The sequence below is a fragment of the Varroa jacobsoni genome, unplaced genomic scaffold (assembly GCF_002532875.2).
Source record: "Varroa jacobsoni isolate VJ856 unplaced genomic scaffold, vjacob_1.0 scaffold_923, whole genome shotgun sequence".
NCBI lineage: Eukaryota > Metazoa > Arthropoda > Arachnida > Mesostigmata > Varroidae > Varroa > Varroa jacobsoni.
In genome coordinates, this window is record NW_019213825.1 from 33,182 (window position 1) to 53,484 (window position 20,303).

The 20,303-nt window shown below is 38.9% G+C and overlaps 3 protein-coding genes across 5 annotated transcripts; 1 reads left to right on the plus strand and 2 right to left on the minus strand.

The window, feature by feature from the left end:
- Window positions 1–478: 478 nt before the first annotated feature.
- Window positions 479–15,280, minus strand: NitFhit (ntrilase and fragile histidine triad fusion protein NitFhit). 3 transcript variants are annotated; one of them, XM_022841326.2, is made up of 10 exons: window positions 14,981–15,180; window positions 13,218–13,724; window positions 12,676–13,006; window positions 7,299–7,519; window positions 6,456–7,037; window positions 5,172–5,343; window positions 4,567–4,683; window positions 2,979–3,127; window positions 1,512–1,610; window positions 479–828 (listed from the first exon to the last, which is right to left on the minus strand). In XM_022841326.2, exons 1-10 carry the CDS (start codon window positions 14,984–14,986, stop codon window positions 739–741), a joined length of 2,274 nt encoding a protein of 757 aa, XP_022697061.1. In that variant the 5' UTR covers window positions 14,987–15,180; the 3' UTR covers window positions 479–738. The 3 variants fall into 3 exon arrangements, with proteins under 3 accessions (XP_022697061.1, XP_022697062.1, XP_022697063.1); XM_022841327.2 differs by lacking the exon at window positions 2,979–3,127 and adding an exon at window positions 3,405–3,550; XM_022841328.2 differs by lacking the exons at window positions 479–828; window positions 1,512–1,610 and adding an exon at window positions 3,405–3,550 and having other exon boundaries at window positions 3,034–3,183; window positions 14,981–15,280.
- A 1,127-nt stretch (window positions 15,281–16,407) lies between these two features.
- On the minus strand, window positions 16,408–18,478 carry LOC111265010 (SOSS complex subunit B1). Its single transcript, XM_022841329.1, has one exon. The coding sequence runs from the start codon at window positions 18,198–18,200 to the stop codon at window positions 17,478–17,480; it is 723 nt and encodes a 240-aa protein (XP_022697064.1). The 5' UTR covers window positions 18,201–18,478; the 3' UTR covers window positions 16,408–17,477.
- A 634-nt stretch (window positions 18,479–19,112) lies between these two features.
- On the plus strand, window positions 19,113–20,247 carry RpL15 (ribosomal protein L15). Its single transcript, XM_022841330.2, has 2 exons — window positions 19,113–19,341; window positions 19,710–20,247. Exons 1-2 carry the CDS (start codon window positions 19,170–19,172, stop codon window positions 20,150–20,152), a joined length of 615 nt encoding a protein of 204 aa, XP_022697065.1. The 5' UTR covers window positions 19,113–19,169; the 3' UTR covers window positions 20,153–20,247.
- Window positions 20,248–20,303: the final 56 nt, after the last annotated feature.

Sequence of the window (20,303 nt, forward strand, 5' to 3'; positions counted from 1 at the left end):
CCAAAATACATCTGGCAATAATATTTCTTGGCAAATCTCCACGTTTATTTTATTGTATCAGTTGAGATCAAGTCCATTCTATTCGCAGTGCATCTGCTCCGTCTGAGAAAGAGACTCCATAACTTGTCGCTTGTTCCCTAACGCTGTGGAGAAGACCTGGCTTCTGAGCTCACCTCGACAGGTCTTAAAACTGTGTTAAAACGGTTCTGTGAACACCTTCCTGACACAATCGTTAATTCATGCAGTTGAATTAAATCGATCTCAGTGAAGATGTCGTAGGACAATATAGAAGTCCCTATGGCTCCACTAAACAAGTCGCATTTTAAAGAACCTCATTTTTTTCATACTGATCAAGAAAAGAACTCACTTAGACTGAATTGTTTCGATCTATTAGCTACAGTTTGGGAGCTTCACGGCTTTATATATATATATATATACTCGAAACGTGCATAGCGACCCACATAAGAGATCTCTATAATTCTGGGCGAAGGTGTACAAATAATATTTATTATTTACAATTTTGTCACATCAGAATCAACTTGCATCGACTTATAAGTAATTCACAGTGTGAGAATAAAAGTACAGCGCCCTTTGCGTCCGTAACAAAATTATTGAAGTTCATATTTTTGTTCCAGAAGTAAATGTGCTAAATATAATTGCACTAGCTGCTTAACTATGAAGATTATATGCAGGAAGAACGAAGAACGACGTCAGTTTCATTTTTGCTGTTGGTGATAATTAAGCCTGAAAGTACCTCCTCAACTTTAAAGCTTCCGCTGCCATTTCCTCTTGGCTTCTTGGGCGTTTCTTCGGCACGGGGTCTTGAAGCTGTGTGTTAAGAGAGACAGACGACAATATATATTGAAAGAATACGTACACCTATCATATCCGTGATGGTAAAAGTGCATAGGTTCGGACAAATTTTATCTCAGGTAAACATACAAGATGATATAGTGCACTTGTTCTATTAATTTTATCCTAGTATGCAGAAAAGAAGAACGACAACAACCGCTTTTGGATAAAAATAGTGAAATCAACATTATCGTTAGTTCTTCAAAAATTATTAGAAATCAGTGAGTGTAGATAGCAACTTAGGTGAAATTTAGCTTACATATGCTACAGTAATTCATTGTATTTGTTTATGCCAAAGGAAAGCAAAAGGTAAATTTACGGTAGTACACGACGCAAACCTAAAAGAAGTTTACGACACTTTTTGAACAACTAGAAACCGACCTTTATCTAATCTACAAACGATTATTCTCTAACTGATAGCCTTACACTGAAGTCTCTTTACGTACTACGACACATTTGCGAAACACAGGGAGCCAATACAACGTGGCCACAGCTCAGCTTCGCTCTTCCCTATCAATTCCTCCTTAACAATTAAGCAATTTTTTTATGCCTGACATTCGTTTTCTTATACCATTTGAGAAATATAACATTTGAAAGCTATTGCGGTAGACTACCGAACCTGTAATACGGCTCGTTGGAACCCGGCGTCATGAACCTACCTCTGTATAAATGTCATTGTCATTTTTGAAATCGCCTATATGACGAGGAAGGATATGCACATGCAAGTGGTCTATGCTTCGTCCTGCCAGAGTGCCGTCCTATAAGAGAAACAAAGCGGATTCCCAGTAATAGTAGCTCTTCTGCGATAGTCTTGAGAACGCCTGTCGGCTCAATAACATTCTGTGCATTATTTGGTAAAAAAAAAAAAAAAAATATATATATATATAGAAACTATTATAACTTTGTAATAGATGTAGCTCTTTCTGATGTACTTCTGACCACTCTATCTAATAGACGCTGCTTTTACTTAGTGTCACAATTTAATTAATTACTAGTTTCCGTTTTGTATCATAGTTATATTTTCACAGAGTTAACATATTGTTTTAATATATATACTAAATTGACCCAAGTCACTATAGCTGCTATCGACCATAAATGCCACATTATAATAATGATACACAGGGCATAGGGAAAACTCTAGCATGTAGTTTGCAGGATTTGAAGAAGGTGTGAATAAATACAGCAATAATAACTTGCGAACGTCACTGGTATTATTCTCAGTTTGAAAAACTGTTGTCTGTGGCGGCCTCTAGAGCCCAGTTCGCCCAACTACGCCAAATGCTCTACACTTTAATGATTACTCGTACGTCGTTTCCTGGCATGAGACCTTCACGACGATTGCGGAATCTTCCTAAGCACTTAGGATGAATTGGCAAATCAGTGATAATCGCGGCCTTGCAAGTGGCCGCTCCTATAGAACAATGTGTACTGGCTTTGCTCATCATAAAACCAGTAATTTATAAGGCCTTAGAGCAGATGTCACTGATGCGTCTTTGTTAGGGTTCATGAAAGACTTCTACGCAGAATAAGCCCAGCTGAAGGACACTTTTTTGAAGATTACGATTAATGAAATTATTTAATTAGCGACCTTTGGTCTTCAAGAATAATTTTAATTCTTTAATAATGTTTAGGATAGATTTGTTTCCAGAATTGTTATCCAGTGATTTTCCCACAACATTTTGCAAAAAGGCCAATCTGCATACATCAAAAATTCCCTTAATAATTTACGTGATACGTTGGCAGAGGATTGTGTGGCAACAATGTAGACGTTTTCCTTTAACGTTGCTTTGCCAATAGTGACTAATTAATTACTGGTTAAGCTACCACTAAGAGCAGTCTTGAGACTTACTTACAGTTCATAATTCTGTTATATGCATTTTAAGTAAGCAGTTCCTGTGTCCATTCCTGTTTTTTTTTTTATCTTTATGAAAACATTGCGAACCTGAACAAGTTTAATGCAGAAATTAAGCATTGGTAGTACGGTAAATTGGTAGTTCTGTAATCTTATGTCCTATAAATAAAACTAAGCAATCAAGCAGTCGACGTCCGATGACTTCTGCGAAAAAGCAAGGAAGTGAAGCCCGCAGAAATGATGATGTAGTCTTTTAATATGTATATGAGAGTACCTGTATTGAAATAGTCGAGTCTTCTGCCTTAAACTCCTCCTCGACAGCTTTCTGAACTTCACTGATGAGCCAGAACATGTCTCTCGCTTCCTCGGGAGTGATATCTGCCAGTCGGATAGCACTTGCCCTCAAGGGTGCCACTAAGACGTCTGAGTGCAATCATCGCAAACATCAAGGACGATCGCGTTCAGGGCGTAATTGCGTGCTTACCGAGATATTTTCAAGAGAATTATAAAAAGCTACTAAGGATAACTCCCAGACACCGAAAACATTTATAATCACTTACGTCGGGGCTTGATTTAGATAATGGTGAACAATACTGTTCCGTTGACAATGCAGTTGGAGCAAATTCCTGTATCTGTATAATGTGCGTGTAAGTAGGAACCTGTTTGTTACTCAAATTGCTGACAAAGTCGCTAGTGATACCTGTATATTAATGGTGGTGGAATCCGCTTGATACTCTTGTTCGACGACTGCCTGTACTCGTTTCACTAGCTCGAAGAGGTCCATCCGTTCTACAGATGTCAAATCTTTGAGTCGAAGAGCGGGACGCAGAGGAGTAACCAAAACATCTGTGGCCCCCCAAAGCGCCCATTGTCAAGAAGCAACGGATGTGCAAGTTAAGGAAAATCACTACAATCCGCCTTGTTTAAGAAAACAACTACGAGAAAGATCTAGTATATATATTGAGATTAATTGCTTTGAGTTTTTGGAAAACTAATCTAGAAATTCATTGTGAACTTGTTTTGGTACCCAAAATCACCACTCGGATTGCACTGCAGGAGGTGACACAAACCAGTCGCGATATGGGATCCCGAACATTCGTCTATTCGTTCTGGGTATAGTTGCCTATAGCGGAACAAATATCCGCGCCAGGCAAAAGCTCTCCAGAACGTACAATTTTATCTGTAACATGTATTTACTATCTGAAACGAGTAAGAGTTGCTCGTTCAGTTCATGGATTACCCGGATAGGTACTACCCGTAACACACTTTCACAGATAATTTAACCACTTTCATGGATAATTTAACAAGTCTTATTAACGTAGTAAATAAAGTCTACTACACTACTGTGTTCCGTACCCAGGGGATGCCTTATTACAGCTCTTGAAGATCTAATTAGTCTCTAATCTACACTTTTGCGTCTGTTTTGTATCAAATTTTGATCTCAATTTCAAAATATAACCTAAAATTTGCGAGAACCAGTGATCTAAGCATCCCGACTGATTCTAAACAAGCCACTTCTAAAACGGTTTCGCTATGAGAGATATAACCTGATTTATCTAGTTATTGTCCTCAAAAATTCTTGTCCGGTCCAACGTGTAGCTAATGATGGTCACTCTACCCGTTGGTTTAATTTTTGTTCATAAGATTTTAACAGTGTACGACTCAGTGATTTACCAAATTCGCCCAAATAAACGCTTGAAGTCCATGTAGTAACAGAACGAATCGATTGTGTACACATAAAAAATAACATGTTGTTGTCATCGTCAGGATTGATCGTAAAAAGCCTTAGTGTAAAGTTAAATGCACTCAACACAAAGCTACAGTATGTTGCAGTGTGTTCGCAAGACTTTCAAAAAGGATACGTCCGTTAAGAACGGGCATTTTGTTGACAAACGCCATCGATAACGCAGTTTTGTGAAAGAGCTGAGATTTACATAGCTGCACTTGGCCGAACTGGTAGGTCTCCTGGGAATCGATACCTGAACGGCAGGAAACAACGAAGAAAAACAGAAATGATTAACTTTACTATTAATAAATTTCCTTAGAATAATTGACATTCAGAATTAAATTTAGAAAAATAGACGGAAAAATGCTTAGAAATTAATAAATCCGACTAGGCATTAGCCTCTTGTGTTGCACTTCGTGTAAATGCAGAGATGGATAACCATTACTAATAGAAAAATTGGATGAGTTCATCGGAGTGCGTCAAATATTTAGACCTCTGACTGCGAAGGCTGAGCGCGTTACTTCAAGTTACAAATGGACTTAACGCTGTGTATCTGGACGTTCAATAGTCAAAAAAATAAGCTACTTATATTTTCCTACAAAGCCTTTATGTTCGAACATATTATTGCAATGCATAAACAGGTAAAGGACTCGACAGCCATGGTCAGATTTCATACAATCAGGGCGACACACATAATTAAAAGGCAAGCAGACCATCTTACACAGAATAAACAAAACGCACCGCTGTTGCTGTATACAGGAGCAGGCTCTCCGTAGAGGTCAGGCCTACGGTGGCAGAATACGGGCATTCGCTGGCGAACCGTTTCGAGATATCCCAAGTCTATGTCAGCGTATATCACCTGATTCGTCTTATCTGACGCCTGAGCGATTACTCCCCCCCATGGATCGACTACCTTTAAAAAAGAAAATTGATTCTTTTAAACCTTCCCAGTGAAATTCCAGGTTAGTCTTAGGGTTTGAAATAAGCCTGCACCATTGTTTTTACATAAATATTAAGTTGTCATAAGTAAATAGGGCGGACCTTAAAATTGAATAATTTCTAAACTACATGACATTAGCAGAGGAAATTTAGCTGGTGAATGCTCTAGTCTTTTACAAACTTGTGAGTGAAAACCTTGTGAGTGATTGTAAGAGAGATAGATTTAAAAAAAAAAACATTTCGAAGACCAATGCTTAGTGATCAAGCTTTTTCTTCGATGGCCTGCGAAGCGATGCGAAAATTCATTGAAGAGTAAAAGGACTTCAATATGAAATTTTCATGCATGCACCATATGACCCCGATCTTGTATCAGAATATTAACTGTTTTGGCCTCCGTGTTAATTTAGTTTTAACAAAGGGATACAAAAAATCGCGTATGAAAATTGTTCATTCAGAAACCACAGAAGTTTTACAGCGATGAAGTTGTGGCAATACCAGAAGAATGACAAGAAATTATCGATCAAAGTTGTACATATTTAGTTTTGTAATAATATATCAAAATATAATAAAATGTTTGCCTTAATTTTGGCTTAAGAACAACTAATACTTTTCCGACAACCCAATAGTTGCGCAATTTGTACTGCTAAAGGGAATTCTGATTCTTTCACATTTTTATAGGAATCAATGCATGATATCATTATTTATTACAGCCGTGTTGCTTTATACATCTGATAAATACACATGATTTAGCTATTATTCCTGCATGCGCAAAATTCTTGCGATTGCAAAAATGAATATTGGATCTTTGATTATTTACAGTCATTTCTTATAGTGCATGCGTCATTCTTTATTTGGACATAATTGAGATAATCCAATGTATAAAGCCCCTCGATACTTATTATATATTCCGATCGCTTCCTAAGTTCTACAAGTTTAAAAAACCAACAAGAAGACAGAACACGAATTACATTTTATCGTAAATGCTACCATAAAGAATGTTGGTCGAAACGCGACGTAAATATAAACACCTGAATTAAAATATAACAAAACACATTATGCAGATATTAAGCTAGTAAATACACGTACCATTGAGTGCCCATACGATGATCTCTTCGGACTGTGTTGGCCAATTTGGGCTGCAGCGACTACATAGCACTGTGTCTCTATAGCGCGCGCTCTTAAAAGAGCTTCCCAGTGAGCGTAGCCTGTGCTGACCGTAAACGCTGATGGGTAGGTGAGAATTTGAGCTCCAGATTTTGCCAGACTAAGGGCGAGTTCGGCAAATCGCATATCGTAACAAATGGCCAAACCCACTCGACCAATCGGAGTTTCTACAGGTGCCGTTATCCGACCACCCCTAACTGTAAATTGCGATTCTTTGATTCGGAATGTTGGAATATCGACATCGAATAGGTGCACCTTATCATAGGTAGCTGCTACTTTTCCTTCGGAGTCAATTACGATGTGGGTGTTGCTAATCTTCTTTAGGTCCTCCTCAGCTAAACGTTCGGGTCGAACGTGAAAGGAACCCAGCGAGATCCAAATATTGTTATCAAAAGCGAGTTTGCAATACGATTTCATCAAGGGTCCGTTAAGTGGCTCTGCCAGCTCAAAAGCCTGATCCCGATTCTCACCCACAAAGTCTGTACACTCCGGAAAGAACACCATCTGAAACATTATATCACCAGATAAATACATTGATAACGTAATCTAATGCGCGTAGTAAATGGTAACGTCGCGTTCAGAGTGAGCGTTTTAAATGAATTAAGTATGTTCCAATAATAACTGTTAGTAAATGCTATTAAATAAACAAGTAATTTGGTAGTTCATGTTACTAAATTTCTTACTTATTCAAAGATTACAACATGTATAAAGAATAATCCGCCTTTCGTTCTTTCAAGTAGTTTTTCAACATCGATAAGCACATACCTTAGCACCATTGTTTTTCGCTTGAACAATAAGCTCAGAGAATTTATTAAAGTTCTCGTCCTTTTTACATGATGACGTAACTTGGCAGACAGCGATTCGGCCCAGTCGATTTTCAGCTGTGGTACTCATTGCTCGAAAGTACGTGAGGTACGGCAAAGGACGACAGAAAGGATAAGTCACGACGGAGCTCAACGCTAAGCGAGGTACAGCCTTAAGCATCACTGAAAAAAAAGGCAACCAAAATACGTTGTTGAAAACAAAACTGGCCCTCGAATCACCGAAGTGAGTATTCGGAAATGCTATACTGATTTGACTCAGCGAGTAATCACCTGAAGTAATATAATTTAAAGAATAGACAAATGGCGTACACAACAAAACAACAACGGGAAGAGACACGAAGCAACCAACTGTCTCAAGACGTAGGTTTAGCAGAATACTTTCAGTATTTCACTTTTACTCAGGTTATCTTCAAGTAAAAAGAAATAATTCGACCCTTTCGTTAGTGTGAGCCATTTGGACATGGGCAGTTATCGAGGCACGTAGAAATATTCTCCGACTCTCAAATGCACAATCTGCTATCAGAATATGTTACAACAGAACTTAGACTCAAAATAAAGGCTTATTATTCTGAAGCATGTGATGAAAGCCCAGTGTACCAATTCAAGAGGAAGGCGGCCGTGAGAAGAGCGGCTTCAAGAAAAAGCGTGACTCTATACTTATTTGCATAATTGCATCGAGCGTATCCTGAATTGGCATTGTCCCTAGAGTGTGTAGGACAGAAATCTAAAGAGAATATCGCCAACTGAGTAAGGCTGGTTGCCTTACCCTATTCTCTGAAACGTTCCTTTAAAAAAATCACAGTACGCCGATGTTTGAAGAGATGCTACAATTCGTTAACAATATATGCGCTACTGACTCGGTGTTTTGTCTGTTCTAACGGTTGATAAATCACGCAACCACTTGTTATTTTTGCGGCTCGATATCCAGTTGGTATATAAACGGTTTCGCAAAAGTTTGTTTAAAGAAAATGATCAAATATCTTTTAGATTGTTTTTTTCGATTTTGCAGGTCGTTTTAGTTGATGTGTGATCCCAGTGGCTTAAAAAGTACCCGTACATACTGGCATACTCTCCAAATAAATTTCAACGATTAAAAAAGTTTGGTCATCCACAAATACTGAAACTATATGTTTTCAAGACAGCATTACACTTTATCAGCATTATAATTTTTATGACCACTGTGACTCTTAATGCATGTTTCGGGACAAAAAATTAAATTTTAAAAGCGAGTGTTTAAATATATATTCGTAATACCTAATAGAGAACAGTGAGCAACCTTCTCATCCCTCTATAGGTAAAATGTGCTTAGCAAGGGTGCTGGCGGTAAGAGGTTTCAGCCCAGTAAAAAGCTGCTGATTAAATGTCAATAGACCATTATGACTTCATGAGCATCCCCAATAATATTTCTATTTATTACGAGTACTAATTGATGGGTATTAGTACCATTCAGTTAGCCCGTAACAAGCTCATACGTATAGACTAGGCTTAACTATCAACTTAAAATTCAGTCCACTGTCCCATGCGGCAAACGAATACATTTTTCTGTAGTAAAGGTACAAGGGAGAGCCTTTTAGGAGCAGATTTCCGTATTGTAACACACAGCTTAAGTTACTGACGACTAAATGATGGCGTAATTACAATAAAAATATATCGACATGCTCATATTTGATCGTTTTGTGGGTTCTGTTCAAGCTTGTTTTTGGATCACAACACTTGAGCACCCCACATGCAACAACCCATATTAACAGTTCTTCAAAAATATCCGTTTAGTAAAAGCACTCTGGATTCTATTTCAGTTATTTTAAGCTTTTTCACTAAAACGCATGTTCTATAAAAAGAAGGCAGTTTTTAAATTGAAAGAATTAAAGAGACGTAAAGAAGAAAAGACAAATCATATTTTTCTGCTTGGTCTAAAACTTGGTAGATTGCAATACAACGCAAAATCTACGACTGAATGGTTTGTGTATCTTTATTTTTTTACAATTTTTTCTATCATAATAGATGACAACATCATCAACATAATTTCTATAGCTTTCTATAATTATTTATAGAGTTAAACGGTAAGTCCTGTAGCACTTTCACTTCATCAAAAAGGTTCAATGGCTGTGACGATTCTGTAAAAACATCGTTCTTCACGATGCATGGTCTCTGGGGAGATGTTGCAAAGTAGATAATTCGTTTACACTTATTGTTTTTAGGTGTGTTACCATTATCGCCTAATTCATATTTTTAGCCCACTCACGAGTAGTTTGAGTACTGTATTCTTAGTAGGCTTTAGAAACTATCGATCGTCGAAGTTATATCAGACATTGCCTGATCTTGGAGAAATGCGAAGTAAAGCTGGTATCGAAAATGCACTTTTTTGCCTGAAATGTTCTCTCGGGGCCTTATTTCGATTAAATTCTGTGTTTATTTTTCAGTACTAATCATACAGACTGATAGAAGGCGTCAAGGACTTTTACATGTATAACTGCATTCAACCCGTGGCAAGGGACTGAGGACAAAAGCAAGTATATACAAACAGAACGCCAAAGCTTACCATACGACCATTCACTTATATCTATATTTTTCACCATATGTATATTTTTAGATATATCTATGTGAATTTAAATTCGATTTATTTTGAAAGCAAACAGATACATCCACCATGACTTGTAGATTCAGAATGTGTAATCTTCCTTTGCGTTCGAATATCCGAATGCGTCTGCTTGCTTAACGTAACATACAACACACCATTCAATGCACACAGAAATAAATATTGATATTCGCTTGTTATCACACGCACGGTCGCAGCGTTGTTCTTTTTCTCAGGCGCTCTCGTACCGTGTCATGACGGCCGTTCATGACCACATACGTGACAGTCCTACCTACAGATCTACCATCATTCATTTAGAAATTCGTACATACAGGTATATTTACAAATCGAATAAACTGTTCGAGAACTACACGACTTATAATTATTGAGACTATGGGACATCTAGATTGTGCAACAATACACCACAAAGGTTCATTAGTACGCCATTTCAAATAGCTTAAATATGAACATGTATAGTACAGGCGTATTTTACATTATTAGATTCAAGTGGAAACAACATTAAAGCAGCTGTAAAGTGCAGAAAGAACATTCGTTTTTCTTAGCCCAGGATCGCTGACTCGATTTTACAGAATGTGACTTATAAAACATCAGCACACTAATAGACGACCCTGATATAGACCTACAGCACTGCAGCAGGGACGACTGGATTATATTAATGTACAAGGTATCGTATTTGTTTAATTTCTAAACGTGAAACTGCCTTGCACAAGATAAGTGCATAAAGCAGATAGCCTTTTTGAATAAACGTGAATTCAAGTTATTAAGGCCCACGTTTTTTGTATAGTAAATAATCTCTTACTCTTCTTTAAGGTTTCACCGCTTGACACTTGCTTAACATTGTAATAGGTTTGCTTTTTCGCTAGAAAATACCCAACACATACGCAGACATCCATAGAAATGGAAGACGTAGACGCAGAAATGGAAGGTCACATGCGAATCACTACATCATATTTTTATGGTGGATCTGTATTATTAACCTTGAAAATTAATTTTCGTAGTGTATGCACGTGTATTTCTGTGTTTTGCATATGTACACAGTACACTTCATGTATTTCGTCAATATAAAATTATTATTATGATTTTGGGAGGTCATTCAAGTTAATAAGTTACATTATGCTGCAGCTTATTGGAAAACTGCATAAAACATGACCTGCGGCAAACAGTTCGATCTATATTTTCACAAGCTTCTCAGCAACATAAAAATCACGATCTTAATAGGCTATAACATCAATCATGCATAATTGTTGTAGGAGCCGAGTAACGAAACAAATTCGTACTGAACCAATTAGCATAAATAATAGGAATTATGTGTGGTTTCACAACTATAGCGCTTTGCGTTGACATACCGCTAAACCTTTGATTGCGAATAGACATGATTAACGTCTTTTTCGTGCATGACAAAATAAGAACGGAGGGTCTATCATACAGAATAATCATTTGATATAATTAGGAAAATGGGTAAAAATAGTGAAATTGTAAGAGAATGACTTTGCATACAGTATACTGCTTGTAATCTGCAAGAGGTTTACCGCAACTATATACCTTTATTTTAAATTAACTATTTTCGTGATGCGACTGCAATGTAAGCCGATTATAAAGAAGTGTGCGGTGTCTTCGCCTTGTGTTTCGACCTGCCGCCGTTAACCATAACACCGGGTTCATCGAATGATTTGCTTTTTAAAACTCCGACCAAGATCTATTGCCATGTAATACATTGGTAGTAAAAAATAGATTAACTTCGTTAATACTTTTACTAGAATTTCTTACGTCGGTCAGCTGAAGGGCAAAGAGTTGAAAAAAATAATTTGTTTCATGTATTTCAAGTTTACATTTTCACGGAACTAGTCACAAGCTTGGTTACCCACTTACGTATACATACTGTGGACCGAAACTCGCAAATTCAACAAGAAAACGTTTTATATTCTGTAGGGGACAATTCAGTATCGAGAAACAACACTTTTGTGACTCTTTATGCCTGTCCGCTCGTGTGCGGTAGCACTGGTTCACTATAGAAGTCGTTTCTCGAGAATTTCAAACATCGTGCGCTGCCTAAAATATGCCATGTCTTTCTGCGTAAAATTGATCTTCGCGGCCCTCGTCACGTATTCAGCAAACCGGCAAGCAAACATTCCACAATCAGACCCGTTTTGCTGTTGCGGAATATCCTTACGGTTCAAGGTCCTCCACCCGTCTACGTTGAGTTCAATTTTCTTTTTGTCACGGGACTCTTCCTGAACCCACATGAACAAAGACTTCAGACACTCATCATTATCACCACCCATTGAATCATAGTACTCAATGGAGCTCAGCCTAAAGTCGATAACAGCTAGGCACCAGTGCATGCCAAGATGGACCGGTACAAGTAGAATATCCTTAGAAAACACGTCCACTCGTTTCGTCCACCGCTGGACGCCTTTATAGCCTTCGGTACGTAGCCTCTCGTAGAAAAATGTACTAAAGCTATATACCTTAGGTAACTTTTCATCTTTCTCGCTTCTGTCAGCTAACATTGCAAAATAGAAATTAATAATCGAATCATTTAACCAGTTCAAACCCTCAAGTTTATGTAAATCGCCCCGCGTGATTCGTAATTTAAACTCTTCGACAACTAATCGACTGTGATCAGCTATCCGTAAAGCTTTGTCAATGCAATTCCTCATCTCATTTGTTAAAGGTGGCGTCTGAGGCGATAGCACTAATATGATTGGCTGGGCTAGTTGACCTTGCACGTTTCGTCGATTTTCTGCCAATTTGGCAACAAGCCGTTGATTTGCCGCTGTCTCACGGAACCGATCCTCCTCAAACTGATCGAGCTCCTTTTTTAACAGCTGAAGACACAAACCGTCTCCTAACACTTTCCTTGGCGACTGTCGAATGGGTTCGCTTTTATCAATGGCATCGGTACTAACTGCAACTGGAGTCAGTTCGGTTTGAGTACTTTGTGATTTCTTTTCCCCGAGACTAAGCAAATCTGATATGGGCATGAACGTTAATGATGATTTATATGTATTTACTCCGTTCTCTCTCCTATCTGTTTTCCGTTTGAAATTGACCTAGAAACCAAAGAAAATACCCATCGTTGGTTAGTCTCGTGAAATTTAATTTGCATCTAGCCTTGCTTGTTTCAGAATACAGTTTCTTACAATAGATAAACTGACAAACTCTCTGTCATAACATAGTCTACCACTTAAATATTGATTTACGATTATAACTTCTCCAGCGAGAATAATTAAGGAACAACAAGTTGCTAATCTGTCGGCTTACCGCTTGCTTCCTATAGATATTCGGCAAATCGCGTCTGAAAAATTCGAGGTAGCTTTTACCGTCAACATTAGGTATATGCGGCGGTTTGTGGTACGACGCAAATCGTGACCGATCTCTTGAGGACGACGCCGGCGTCGCTCTCTTAGTTCTTGGAGCTTTCGCGTCATAACCTTCCATTAATTTCGGCGAAGGCATAGCTACATCCGTAGCATAACCAGCAGTTTTTAAGCCGAAGGATCCAAGATGTCGGTATAAGGGCTTCTCTAACGGCGGATTATCACCGATGGTTTGAACACCATCATCGCTGCCATTACCGTTGGTCGTGTCAATACACTCGGTCGTTTCGATGACACGAGGAATGGGCGTCCGCGTTTGCTGAGCTGCCCACTGTCCGATCTGGTTGAGTATGTAATTGTCCGTCCGAGGCAATATGGCCTCGGTCATGAGCGCCAACCTGTAATAGGGCCCGCTAGGACGGCCCGACTGTTCGTTCCCCATCGCCTTTCCCTGAAAATAGGACATTATAGCTCTTACTATGACGCTAAAAATACCAAGCAAATGAAGCTATTCAAAAATAATGCAATATTTAGGTCAGTAACTCTGAAACTTTTCTTCCTTTTTAAAACTGTAACTCACGGACACAGTATAGAAAACGCACAAATATGAAGGAATTAATTACTGACAAATAAGCGTACAAATTATTATAAATGATATTATTATAAATTATATAACTCCGGTGAAAAAATGTTCAAAATTTCGCTCTACTTCAGCGATTTGGTATGTCATAGCAGTCTGACAACCCACAAACGAGACGCCCCTTCGGAGAAACATAATACACAGTAAAATTCAATACTTCTTAATCTTAAAAAATTCGGCCAGTTTAGTGATCTAATTACATGAAATGCTACACACAATATACTGCACAAATGAATGGATTATCAGCTATTCTACATACTTGTACGTACTCTGTTAATGCAGCTTTCACGTGAATTGAGCCAACATAAACCGTTAACATAACTAAAAATTTGTGCGTTACTAAATCTGACAAATTCTAGAGGCAATTCAAAGGAAACTGAACATGTACAACTGATTTATTTTAATTTAACGAAGGTGTTATGTGGGTGAAAAGTATATTTTAGATCGCAAACTGTCAAAATGCCATGTATTTATTATTACAGTGCCCAAGTAAAATTATAATGTACGTAAATTAGCATCTAAAATTTCCTTAACTAATGCACTCTATCCAAGATGTGTACTGTTCTAGTTCCTTAAGTTAATCACCTGAGGACAACAACGGTTCTGTAATTGCAGCTAGTTTTCGGGCGATATATATATAGAGTCTCTTTCACAAATTTCGTCATCTTGCTTACTTTTACTATAGAAATTTATCATTAAAGTGCACAGGACCAACTAAAATATAGAAATTGAAAGCCTCCTACTTGTTTTCTTAAACAGTTAAAAACACATTTCGTAAAAAGATTACCACTATCTGAATAGAGCTTACACTGAAAGAATATTTGATAGAAATAAATTTCTTCAATAATTTCAGATAGTATAAATACATAAAGAAACGCATATCACATAGCAACTTATGGTTCAAAATACCATTTGGTTCGAAAAGAAAACGTCTAATATCGAGCGTATGTACATTTAACACCCGCTACAGCCGCCTCCCCTGACAACGGTAACACACATAGTTCGAAAAACAACACAGGTGAGAAATACAATTCGCTCATTGGAAAAATAGTAAAAAAAGAACTTACCTTCATGGGGCAGGCGAGCAAAAAAGCAGGACGATAATCCGTTGCCAGTCGCTTCTGCTGGCGGTTTACTTAAGGAAACCGTTATCTCACCAGTTTCCGAATTCAGAATTCGGCATTTGCGTAAACAAAAAGAGTGTCACTGTTTTCTAGTAGTCTTTCATTACAACATATTTTGTCGTGTTATATTTTCTGCTAGAAGAACCGACAGCAAAACATCGGACTCCTCGGCTGACACTGAATCTGCTATTACTTCGACCCATTAGCGTTACCATTTGTACACACAATTGCCAGAAGTAGCGGCAATCGAAACAAAACGTCTCCAAGACCGATATCAACATAGTTCTTCAGCAACAACAAGCTAAATTCGAAACCACTCGGAATAGATTTCGAAGCGGGCACGACGCCCGCCGACGTTTGAACATCGTTTGAAGTCTTCCTCGGCAATGCGTGAAATTACCTCGTAGTTAAAATCATCGAGACTATATTTATATCAGCACCATAAAAAGTTTAAAAGACAAATAGCAATACAAAAAATATGACAATTCTTAGAGTATTATATTAACTAAATATCCATTTATACAGTAGATAAAGAATGTTTATGATACTGTATGTCTAGTATGTTTTTCTTATATATATACATATATTATCTTACTGTATAAGAGCTATTGATTAGTGCTGTAGATACGTATTGGCCGAATAAGTCTATGTAAGTTTTTCATATACCCCCGTTGTTTGTTAAGGGTCGTAGTGACTTTATCTCGATTCTACTTTGGTTAGGCTGGCAGGGGAGATTCAACTTCATAACAAATAGATGATGACGATTTGAATATAGCACATGAAATACTTGCATAAGCAAAATACTTCCTGGCTTACGTAAGTTTTGCTATATTATTCGCTAAAGTACGGGTCAGCCACTGTCACGAAAATTTCAGACTATTTCATGTTAGAATGACAACAGGCGATGTCTTTATCTTGACGTCGCCCTTAAAAAATGCGAATCAGTGTTTTTTTTTCAAATACTTAACTGTTGAACTTCACCCGATAATAATAGATCTCAAATAACACAAGCAACCTATTCTAGTCGGTGCCCAGCATTCGTCATATATCGTGCATGAACAACCATAGAATCTCATACTGAGCTAACATTAAATTATTTATTAAATAAATTATCCTCTAAATTTGCGGAAATTTCGTAGGTTAATAGAAATTTAGGTTTTGTGTCAAAACGTACGTACTAAACAAAGTCATTTCTAACACCGATCGGCTAATACACGTTCCAGCCCATATGTATACACAAAACAGCAACAGTTCCACTTAACGAATCCTCCGAAGTTATTGATTTAGCTTTTCCTCTTGTAGTCAAAAGTATCCTTTAGTATCTACCTCTATAGATTTTACGAGACGTCTAAAATTGAAGGCGAGTAAACTACGTAGATCACAGACTTGTCTTTTATTGTCATTATTTTTTATTTCCATAGGTTTATTAAATTTACAATACGCAATCTAATTTAATCCTATGTACATAACACTGAATACAACATTTGAATCTTTCTCCCGTCTGAGGGAACAACCCCGAACCGTCTCTCTATTGATTATACTGGCCACGTAACTTCGTTCCTGACCGCATATACGCAAACAACTAAAAAGGCCGTCGGCGTAAACAAACATCCTTCCGCAAGTATCTTCCTCTATTTATTTGTCTGTTTGCGATCCTCTCTTACGCAAGTTATCCCGCAGGAAGCGCTCAACAGAATGACACAGTTTCAGATATGCCCATATACAGTACTACGAAACGTCGAAACTTATGAGAGCTTTACGGTTTGATAGGTTGTATTATAGTAGGTCTATTGATTTACTTAGTTTTGTCTTTAGTGTGCGTATAGACGGCTTTGTCTACGTGTAGGTATCTATGAACCCGGGAATGTTTATTATACGTTTCTAATTTACTACTGTACAAACAATATCTTTGTTGGATTTCACAACTTCGCATGCGGGTCAATCAGAGTCTGAAGAAACATGTTTCCAGTGCGCTACACGTTATCGTATGTTGTTCGAAAATGTGCGTTCTTTACATAGCATCACCGCATGCGTACGACTGCGCTGTTCTTTATTACACTGCTAGAAATAGGTGGACGTTGTCCCCAACACTCCGTTAATTGATCCCCGCGCCGTAGAGAGTACCCAGCTAAATAAAGGCAAACAGCTTTGTGGAAAGAAGTGATTTCAAATAAAAAAGAAAATTCAATCCGGTAGAAATTCGGTTGTTACGAGTCGATTCATCGCGGACAAATGAGTATCCTCAGAGAACTTTTTTTGGCCGAAAAGGTGCTTCTGCCATCCCAGTCCATGTCACTGAGTTTTTGAAATATCTCGTCTCTTTTCTTCTTCGCGCTGTTTGTCATTGTCAGTTTAGTAGTAACCGTAGTACTAATAATAAATGTAATAATAACAATTGGATCTCTAAATCTCTACTTCGATATGCCTACTCCAACTACTTCTACATTAGCTGCCAGTTTGGTCGCGTATTTCTTGTAGGTACTCCACCGGGTCCCGCCGGCTGGGAGCTGGCATTTGGCGGCGGAGGTAGTTTTTGTTGCCTGGAATTTTGAAACGGCGGCCGTTGTCCCTGCGTCGGTCGAGGCGCGCCGTTGGGCGGACTCGAACGTGACTCCGGATTAAGTTTGTTAGCCATATATTGAAGGAATTCTGGGTTTGGTTCAGATAAATTTGGCGTTTCGGAAAATACTAGGCAAAAGTCACCAATCTTTCGCAGGTCGCCGCCCTTTCCAGTGTACAATGTAAGCGAATTTTTGAACAACGACACGTAGCCTTTAGTTAGACGGCAGATGTCTCCGGGTTCCAAGAGGCGTCCAGCCTCGTTCCACACCGACAAATTAATACTGCCCGTCTTGTCAGCCACCTTACATGATCGAATCTCGTTGCCATCTTTTGTCGTCGACGCCTTGCCGACTTCAAGCACAATAAACACACAATGCAGATTCTTTAGGCCGGGCTTAAGGTCCCGCAAGTACGTTTGCGGCTCCAATTTCGCTGGGGCTACGTTACCACCAGGCGTCTGGCCGGTCTCCGGCATTTCACAACACTCGCGAGGTACCCCGAGGCGCCCGACGATCAATTGGCGGGGTCCCTTAGTGCGAATAGAACACACGCGAGTCACAGAAAGCGAACTCAATGTAGCACAACAGTAGCTCTTAGGCATTCGTTTTCGCGTTCTATATGAAACAACCGACTGCCTGTAGTCTCTTTCATTTCATCAATCATGTGACTAGATGAAGCACCAAGATAAACAGCTGACTATGGGCTGATTTCAACTTATTTGTACTTCCACACGTATTTGGGACACATTAATGACGAAGGAACACGCTCAGTCAAAAAGAGATTGGCTCTGAGCGGCTCTTCGTGTTGGTAAAGATACATACTATACAAAACATCGTGTCCTATATTGCTGCAAGTTGACCGAAACCCATATGGCTCATTGGCAGGTTCGCTTGAATGACTATGCTGGTGCATGCAATCGATTTGTAGTGTTAATGCGTACTACGTAATCAATTGTTACCTAATGAGAATTCGTGTGGATATTTAAACGTACCAAACATGCGGTGCTCCCAGTAAACGGTAAAATAACGCGCGGAACCAGAATATCAAACTATAAAACTTGTGTTGACGTGGGAATGAGCAAATAATGCCCCATAACAATTAAACAGAAGCCACTAATCTAGCAGCTCTTGCTTTCGACTCCCTCAAGCGACATCAATTTAAAATACTTCCAAAAAATCATACTAAGCGAAGATAATACTATGTAGAGACTTGAAGCGTTGTATCGCAACGAAATTATGAGCAAAAAGTTTCTTTTATTTAAGGAACTTTTACTGGTAAACGTACCACAGATGCTATATTCGTACGACTGCTGTATTTTTAATAGAGCGAATTAACAATTAGTCAGGTGAAACTGTTTCGTTTATATAACAAATATTGGAAATAAGTGTAATTATTGCTAAACCATTTAGAACGCTAGTATGGTTAGGAACCGAAAAACGTACAAAAATACATTTGTGGTACTTTCATGGTGTGATTGTTCGGCGTATGGCGCTCCGAAGCAGACGACGAGCCTTCCTGAGTCAACATCAATTCTTTTGCTCCGTGTGTGTGGCAGGGTTTGATTGACGAAATGGGAGCTTACAAGTATATGCAAGAGATATGGCGCAAGAAGCAAAGCGAAGTTATGCGCTTCTTGTTGCGTCTTAGGTGTTGGTACTTTAGGCAGTTGAACCGTGTTCATCGTGCGCCCAGGCCCACCCGACCTGATAAAGCTCGTCGTCTTGGGTACAAAGCTAAACAAGGTGTGCTAACAAGTCATCACTTAGTGTTATTAAGTTTTAGTAGAAGTTTAACTATAAAATATTTAAAGTGGTTCGATAGGAGGTTGAAGCTCCTAGTATTTGATTTTAAACGCTCGCTTGGATTACAGGTCACAGATGAGTATTTCGAAGTGCTCGGTTCTTGCCTCGGCCACGTGGTTGCTATACTGTTTTGGTGTGGTTTATATATATATATGTCTTTCAATGATGATAAGTATCACCACCTTACTGAGAAATCGTGAGGATTATTTGATTCATGCACTACCAACTGATGCTTCAGTTTTCCAATATGAATAATATTGTATACACGCAAAGACTAACTGCTGATTTACTACTTATTTTATATGCAGGGTTTGTCATCTATCGCACCCGCATCCGCCGTGGTTGCCGCAAACGCCAGGTGCCCAAGGGAGCTACGTATGGCAAGCCTCGCAACCACGGTGTCAACCAGTTAAAGCCGACTCGCAATCATCAGGCGATCGCTGAGGGGCGCGTTGGCAAACGCGTGAAGGCCCTTGTGGTGCTAAACTCATATTGGGTGGCTCAGGATGCCACCTATAAGTACTTCGAGGTTATTTGTGTTGATCCATTCCACAAGGCCATCCGACGCGATCCTCGCATGAATTGGGTGTGCAAGCCTGTGCACAAGCATCGCGAACAACGTGGCCTTACATCGGTTGGCCGCAAACACCGTGGTCTTGGCAAGGGTCGTCGGTACACGAAGACTATCGGTGGGTCTCGCCGTGCCAGCTGGAAGAGGAGAAACACCCTCCAGATGCGTCTTAAGCGCTAGAGAAAATGGTAGTACTCTCCTTCGTCATATGGTTGTACAAATACAGCTGGTAATTGGTCATCACCAATAAACAAACAATTGGTGAAGAGTTTGAAGTGTGCGGTGTTTTTTTTTCGAGAGTGTAACGCCTAATGAGAACGTAGTTGTGAGA